The 8,606-nt window shown below is 37.1% G+C and overlaps 1 protein-coding gene across 1 annotated transcript in view; it reads right to left on the bottom strand.

Annotated features, from left to right (window-relative positions):
- Positions 1-1,267: 1,267 nt before the first annotated feature.
- Positions 1,268-8,606, bottom strand: part of PKNOX1 (PBX/knotted 1 homeobox 1) — a 28,461-nt gene continuing 21,122 nt past the window's right edge. Inside the window, exons 8-11 of the mRNA XM_010178320.2 lie at positions 6,432-6,560; positions 5,346-5,422; positions 3,695-3,867; positions 1,268-2,730 (exon numbers count right to left, since the gene is read on the bottom strand). Coding sequence (XP_010176622.1) covers positions 2,519-2,730; positions 3,695-3,867; positions 5,346-5,422; positions 6,432-6,560 — 591 coding nt within the window. The 3' untranslated portion in view covers positions 1,268-2,518. The remainder of the gene's footprint in view (positions 2,731-3,694; positions 3,868-5,345; positions 5,423-6,431; positions 6,561-8,606) is intronic.

Below are 8,606 nucleotides of genomic sequence, written 5' to 3'. Positions count from 1 at the left end.
CTGGGGAAAGGTCTGCTGGTAGATCTGAGGCAGCAACAACTGGTCAGGGAAGGAAAGGTGACAGTGAGAAATGGCCTGTTCCTCTAGCATAGGTCGATTTGGAAGAGCACAGATTTGTCCACAGGCCTGTACACACTGAGTAGATGAGAGTTCATCTGCCTACGTGCTAGAAGTACATGGATTAACACACTATTAAATATGAACAAGGGTAGCTGAATATAAACCTCAAACCGACCAACAAATATAACCTACTATGTAATGGAAACTTTGGGGGTGATGAAGCACTTACAGAGTTAAATCAAAAACAACTAAAAAGAAAAATACAGAATCTGTCTCTCTGTTCTAGTTATCCCAGGTTTCCTTTGTAGGAGCAGTAGGTCAAACATTTCCAAAGGAGCATGATTTGTTAAAGATATTTGTCTTTTTAAATGTTTTGGGGTCAAACTGGATTTGACAATAGTCTTTGAGACAGTTATGCCATGTCAAAGCTTTCCTAATTAAATCTTTCATTATTCATTTACTATGCTCTTTAACAAACATGGCACATTAGTGGCAAAGCAGAGAAGTTAGAAGAAAACAAATTCTTTAGAAATTACAGCATTTGAACTAAGAAGCAAGATCCTCAGCCAGGAATAAGCAAAAGCCATAGCAGAAACATCACTTGTGTTGAGTAAAACCCAACACCTATTCTTCAAAATAGCTACTAGTCATTGAAAACTAGTATTATTCTCCATGTTTGTATGCCAATGCTACTGACATTTCTTTCTGAAGTTTTTCTTCATACCAACTTATATATGCCTTGGAAGATAATCTTTAAAGACCAGCTTCCAATCATTTAAGCATGTTAAAAGTACATGCGTTGATCCTACTGAAATCAATGCGACCTAAGCACATGCCTGAGTGTTTTGTGAAGCAGAAATTAAGTATTCAATTAAATATCTGCATCTGTCAAAGGGCTTTGTTCAAATACAATGTCTAAAGATTCTAAAAGCTAACAATCTTTTTCCCTGTCACGTTAGAAATGCAACTAGATTTGGTCTAAATCTGAATGAAGTTCTGGCTTTGATCTAACCCAACATTATGACAAATGGACAGGGGGAAAAGAGGACACTGATCTTACCATGAGACTCTTGGAGTCTGTTATTTGTACTTCAAAATGGGAAATACAAAGTTCCAAAAGTAAGTGTTCATGGACATACAGACACAGACTCCAAACTTTGGGAAAAAAAACAATTAACTGTTACCATAAAAAAAAAAAACCATTTTCATCACTAGTTCTTAGTTTTTAAATGGCACACAAGGATTTTCTACTCTAATAAAGCCTGCTGTATATTTTGACAGTAATCTTCAGATTTGACAAAGTTTTCTAGAAACCCATAAGTTATATTTCTTTTTGTATTAGGGGAAAATATTTCAAATGCAATAAAATAGCAGTGATAGCAGAATTCATGACTGTATAGCAGGCAACTTTTCATTCTTCAGGTTCAGTTGTACAAACTATAAACTGTTAAATTTCTCTAATAACTGGAAAAGTTCTGGGTATTTGAATTTACTTACCTGAATACTCATTTAGCAAATATCTTCAGATACAAGTTTAGATACAGAGTTAATGCAATTTGAATATTAGTTTACACATAATATAAATCAATGATTGACAATATCAAAATCCCATCAAACAGTGGGCCCTTCTTATGCTATTATCAAATATAGTATATCACTGTGGGATAGCTGAGAATCATAGAAGGCTAACATAGGCTTGTTTATTAAATTTGGTCAGTTTTCAAACCTTCCAAATAGGAATACTAAACATTTATTTTTCCCCTCTGGAAATTTTTTTTTTTTTCTTTTACCTCCTGCTTAATACAGTCGTCATCCCAATTCCTAGTGAATTTATAAAAATATTTTTTATCCAATAACCCCAGCAAGGTAAAAATAGGAGTTTTTATAGCAAATGATAAACAGGCTCATGGACTATGAGAGAAACTAAACTTATTTCAATTGCCATACATTCGCTACTGAATCACACATCAACATTTTCTTTTTATGTGTGTTGCTGTCCACCTCAGACTAGCAGTTTTTAAGGTGCAGAAGCATCTTTCAAATATATGCATCTAACTTAATGATCAAGTTCCACACACTAGTGTCACATGCTTTAAATTTACATCATTTGCCCATCAAGAGCTGTGTTAAATAACAGCACTAATTGAAACTGCATAATTCTTTAGAAATTGCAGCACTTCCAATTCACACAACAAAGGGGTGCTTATCTGGTTCTTTATATTACTAGATATAATTTTCTGAAATAAGGAAAAGAAATTAAAAAACACATTTGAAAGAAGTTGCTGCACCTGCAAAAACACTCTTTAAGCTTACTATGAAATACAAAAAAGTGCACCCTTCTATATCTACATATAAAACATATTAGAAATAAAACTTGTGTAAAATGTTTGCTGTGCAAACTATAAAAACAGTCAGTCAGTCCGTTCTTTTTCCTAAACATTTTGTCACTTCTTGCTTCCTACTGCAGAGAATCGCTGTTATCCAAAACCAGCCCACTGATATTTGTTGTTGAGAGATCTCCTCCATCATCTTCACCACTGTCTACAGACTCATCCTCGCTTTGCCCTGCCATCATAACTTGCTGAACAGCCAAAGTAGCACCATCGGATGACAAAGACTGGAGACTGTCTACATTCATGTTGACTGGAGCTGTAATTGTTACAACAGCACCTGGAGAAGCACAAATGTAGTACTTTAGCACCTTTCTTAGTTTCTAATTTTAAGTAATACATACTTACATGCAACAGAGTTTGTTCTAATTAACATGAAGAAAATCTAAACAACTACATTAAAATAAAAGCTACATAGGTTGTCAAACACTTAAATATCAGGAAATGCGAGAATTAAGTTGGCCAAGAATCTTATACTTCGCTGCATTATGGACACCCATTGCAGCAATTCTCCAGTCAAGTCATCAATGGACCATTTCTGCAAAATATTCCAGCTTAATTCATTGCAGAAAAATGGGTGGGAGCGTTCACAGAGATTCAAGGTGACTTAAATGGATAAAGCCGTTGTCAGATCCAGCGGAGGCTGAGGGAAAAGTTGCTACAAACTGGAAATGAATAAAGTGGCAGGGAAGAAAGGATGGTCCTGACATTAAAGCAGTTGTTTATCTTTCTTAAATCAAGTCTGTTTGATCTGATGCTAAGGAAGTTACTTAAACTCTATTACACTCCTTTGCTTCTCAATATTCAACTTGAAAGACGTGAGGCATATATAGAATTGCAGATGCTCAGTCCCTCTAGCAACAGTGAAAGGAATGTGAACACGATGGGGAGTCATGAAACTGAAACTGCAGTCCAATACTGCTAATCAAGCAGAATGCTACCGATGTGCATACACACACTGAGAGAACTTAGCTGCACATCTAACCTTTGTGCTGTCATTTCACAACTTTTGAAATAAAAGCAACGGTCTCTCAACATAAATTCCGATCAAATACCCCCCAAAAAAGACAGAAAATTTTTTAAGCGGGGAAACCTGACACATTTCAGTTATGTTTCTCCAGATTAAAAACGCATTTATACTGAAGTATTAATAAGTTCCCCTCCTGACAAAGGCATCAAACCCTTCATTTCCCTGTTACGAAGGAATTAACTTTATTATCTGTGGTTTAGCCATTTCTCCTTACCATCTGACATTGCGAGTTCGTTAGATTGCTGCTGAGCAACTCCTGAGGCAATGGAGTCAGGCCAGAACCTCTGAACCGGTCGGTTCTGGGCTGTTTTCTTCTTTGTTTTTGGAGTTTCAGAACAACTGGAATCCAGCATGGGCTGAAGAATTCGCCTTCTAGCATTGATAAACCTAAACACAGTCAAATGCAAGAAGTACTTATGACCACCTGGCTGTAAATTCTCTCTCTCTCTCAGATTCACAAAACATGCAGTGGGAAAAAAAAATTAGGAACATAAAATTTTCTCCCTACCAGCTTGGCTTGACATTCTTTTTAATGTGTACAATTGCTCCTAGAACATGGGCATCTTTTGCTTTTGGAGAACTAGCTAAGAAAGTACTTCTATCATTTTGCTGCTAGTAGTGTATTTTCCCCCATCTCAGAGGGGGAAATTCTACAGATAGCAGGACAGACATAAATTTCAAGATCTTATTAAAAACTGAGCACCAAAAAGCTTGCTGACAGCACAGCTCAGAAAGCTGATACTCCTCTCATTAGTGTTCACCTAAAACTTTATATTGTTTGTTTGGTCTGATTTAATTTACTTCCTTAAGCTCCTGCATTACCTATTTTATAGGCTCCCTGGCTTTCCAAGGTTTGGTTCCTGATCCAGGAGACAACAGCAAACGCATTTTTCAGATCTTTTCCAATTCCTTTTTGTTCCCTGATTTTCACTTATTTACTTTAGCATGCTAATTGCTGCCCTTTCACTTTCTGCTAGTGAACAAGAAGATGCTTAAACCATGTCTCACTTAGTTACCAGTGGTTAACTGAATCAATTTCAACATAGCTAGCTGCGGCAAGGAGCTGTGACTGAGGACAGCATCCCTTGCTAAATCTAACAAAACACATCCAGGGCTCAGTTCTACCTGCAGTAGAAGGAAGTAGGGTGCAGCTGGCGGGTCCACCTGGTGTAATACAATGCTTTGCAGAGACATTAGTTGGATCCCAGCACCACAGAGCTCCGCTACTGCTGTTACTACGGTGTCACACAGGCGTAGTTACACTGCTCCACTTTTGGAACCAGTGTACTGCCACTATCTTGCACATTCCCCCAGTGGACCCCTCTGCAGCCATGCAGCCAGTGTCATCTTTGACATCTGAGGAAGATCCCTGTTGAACTTAGCTGCAATAATTTTAGGAACCACTCTCCATTCAGACATCACTGCTCAGAGGATGGCATCCTTTGATACAAGAGCAGAATTTGTATCTGTTCACAGTAATGTCTTAAACATTTGCAACTATGATTACCAGAAAACACTTTTGAGAGCTTAGGTCATGAAACAGCTTTAAACTTCAATTTCTTTACATACAGAAGAGACATGAGAGTACTTTCATCTCAGTAACAGAATAGACTGTAATTCCTTAATATTGTAAAGTTTTCAGGAGTCCTTATATAATTTAAATGGCACAGGTATTATTATATCTTAATATAAAAATAATACACTTATGTATCAGTGCATAATTCCTGTATTTTTATAAATATTTTGTAACATATGCAGAACAGTAAGTTCAACTCCAGATGTCCCAGCTACACTCTTAACGATTTCTCTATGTTGTAAGCATGTGGAGACAACGACAGACATGAAGTAAGAGTTTTTGCTCTTACCAGTTGTTAACCTGGAGTAGTGTCAGATTTGTTTGTGCTGCAATCTGTTTCTTCTCATCCTCTGTTGGATATGGATGCTAAATAGGACAAAAAAGCAAACAAAAAAGGCATAAGCTTGTTTGATCTCCTCATCAGAAATAAGGACTCCTTTATTACAACTGATTAAAGCTGCTAGATTAAGACCATCTGACTCATTAAAAAATAAACTTTAGAAACCTCACAAACTTTTCTAGATAAAAATCATTTAACAAAGAGTGCTTTACTACACAAAACTGATTTTATCCTTGAAAGTGTATATGATACCATTAAACTGCTAATGTGTAATTCAAAAGAAAAAGCTTCTCATGGTTGACATGATCCCTGGGCAACACAGCATGTGATAAGATCTGATTAGTTCTGCTGTCTAAAGGCAATGTCATATGAGAGTACTGACCAGTATTTTCTAGTTAAATAGAGCTACTCTGAACTAAACAGATGAAGAGTGTACGTAACATAAGAAGCATACGCGCAGTTTCCCTGTATCATTTGTCTGCTGCAAAATAGTTGTGAAAGACAAAATACCTATCAGCTAAACATTGTGATATAACTTGAGACCATTTATCCTTTCAGGATAAGCATTTATGCAATGGAAAGACACTCTATTGAAAGCATAAGTAGATAGTAACACACTTGGTACACATTAGAAGGATTGTTGGAAATGAGATAAAGACAGAAAATTTGAAATTATCCTCTACCAAAAAACACCCCCAAAACACAGATGGAACTATTTCAACTTGCACCATGAACCAAGGTGCAGAGAGCGTTAAGTTCTCAACACAATGACGTGAAGAAAGATACCTTTTAACAATATTTATTAAGAACATGAGGTACAAGTGTCACATACTTAGTAAAATAATAATAAAATTAACAGGACACTACTGTGGAACCACTTCAAATTACCACTTCAAATTACTTCAGGGAAAACTGAACTGAGATTACACAAATGACAAAAGAATAAATTCACCTTCTTTATGAAGCAAAATCATAAAAGACCACATAAAAGAGTTACATAAAAACCTGTGACTCCTGATCATGTTCAGTCCTTACCCCTATGTGCTGAAAAAGCCAAGATCTCATCACATTTGTAGCGTGCTTGGGAAGAACTCCTCTTTTATTTTTTGATGAGCCATCATCTTGATGCAAGATGCCCAGATCTTGGTTTAATTGCAACTGAAGCTGCACATATAATTTTAGAAGAAATAAGGCAGTTAACATATTAATAGCAATATTCTGTATCAATGTATGAATAACTCACTTATTGAAGGAATGAAAAGAAATTAGGCTTGAGGCATGCCAATTAAAAAAAGCTACTTTATTTGCTAGGGAAGACTTACAATAGCAGCTCTCCTACAATAGCATTCCCAAATGTCTTTATCCAGGCAAAATACTGTATCAGATTTCTATAGTTTTCACATTTCATGTAACTTCTATTTTAAGAATTACAGCTGTTACCAGGTTGTGATCTTATGATAATAGCCAAATGTTGATTTACTATAATTTAGAATAAAATCCACCACTAATTATTCTCTGTACTAATCTACACTACCCTAGAGATCTGATTGTCTTGTCACCCTATGTACACATTTGAACTTGAGAAGAGGAATTGGAAAACACAATTACTCTGCTCTCATGAGACCCCACCTGCAGTACTGTATCCAGTTCCAGGGCCCCCAACACAAGATCAGCCTCTACTTAAAAATATGACAGCCAGAGGAGGCCACCAGGATGATCCGAGGGCTGGAGCACCTCTCCCATGAGGACAGACTGAGAGAGAGTGGGCTGTTCAGCCTGGAAAATAGAAGGCTTTGGGGAGATCTTGTAACAGCCTTCCAGTACCTGAAGGGGCTACAAGAAAGCTGGGGAGGGACTTGTTACAAGGGCAGGTAGTGATAGAACAAGGGGAAATGGCTTTAAACTGGAAGAGGGCAGGTTTAGATTAGGTATTAGGAAGAAGTTTTTCACTGTGAGGGTGGTCAGACACTGGAACAGGTTGCCCAGAGCAGTTGTGGATGCCCCCTCCCTGGAAGTGTTTAGGGCCAGGTTGGATGAGGCTTTGAGCAACCTGGTCTAGTGGAAGGTGTCCCTGCTGATGGCAGGGGGGTTGGAACTGGATGATCTTTAAGGTCCCTTCCAATCCAAACCATTCTATGATTCTATGAATATACTTGCTGCGTGCAAACATAAACAACTATGGAAGCTGTAAAGTAGTACTGATTTAAGACTTAAATGAAGGACTTAAAAGTAAAATTCATTATTATGCTAGAGTTGCAAACAAAGATGCTAAAGACCCTGCTAAATAAATGCATCTAAATTCTCAAAGAGCAAGAACATATACAGGGTGGAACTGTTAATTCACTTTACAACCCCCTCACTATTTTCCTAAAGGTTCCTATTTCTTTCTCACTTTTGCTTTCTTTTTCACATCCCATGGATACATCGAATCATTTGCACACTGGTTATCTAAACATTAGGTAATATGTTCTTAAATGCTTACAGAGAGATAAGAAGAAACAGCACATAAATTGCACATGAGATTAAATTTCAGACAACTATGACTGAAATCATCCTGAACCAGGTTATTCAGACAATATGGAGCAATTTCTTCAAGTCGGTCATTATGTCTGCATCCTATATGAAACAAGTTTCAAGTGAGGTTTAAGCTATCAAATTACAACGAATATATATTTGGAGCATACTTTTATTTCCAAACACTGAAAGCATACTTTTTTGGTTGTAAGGCCAGAAGAAGGAAGAAGAGAAGACAGTGAGTCAGTGATTATCAACAGATTTTATGCTGTGGAGATGGCAGCTCCTCATTCAGATTTTTAATTGACTCCAGATTCCTGGCACATTTGATTTACCACTTCCTGCTCCAAGAGAAAGCTAGCAAGGTTTTCCATAACTGAAGATGGTCTAGTTTCCATGTTTCCTATGTTTCCTTTTCCTTAGTTGTTTCTTTGAGATCTCCAGATCCAACCCTTAAGAGCTTCCCTAAAAAGAGTGCTGATGAGCCCAATGTGAAGACTGGACTCTCCTATAGTCTCAGCTGAGTATTTTGAAAGTTTTATGGCAAAATGCTTCTCAACATACATAAATTCTGCAATACATATAGTTTCACAGTACCAGTGGTTGCCATCATGATAAGAAGTCAAATTTCTGACAACAGCAGCGTGGCACCATAATGCAATATACAGTAAATCTATCCAGCCATAAACCCAGTTC

This window comes from Antrostomus carolinensis, unplaced genomic scaffold (genome assembly GCF_000700745.2).
Source record: "Antrostomus carolinensis isolate BGI_N321 unplaced genomic scaffold, ASM70074v2 scaffold14851, whole genome shotgun sequence".
NCBI lineage: Eukaryota > Metazoa > Chordata > Aves > Caprimulgiformes > Caprimulgidae > Antrostomus > Antrostomus carolinensis.
The sequence above is the reverse complement of the archived record's forward strand: the minus strand, read 5'-3'. Positions and strand labels throughout refer to the sequence as shown.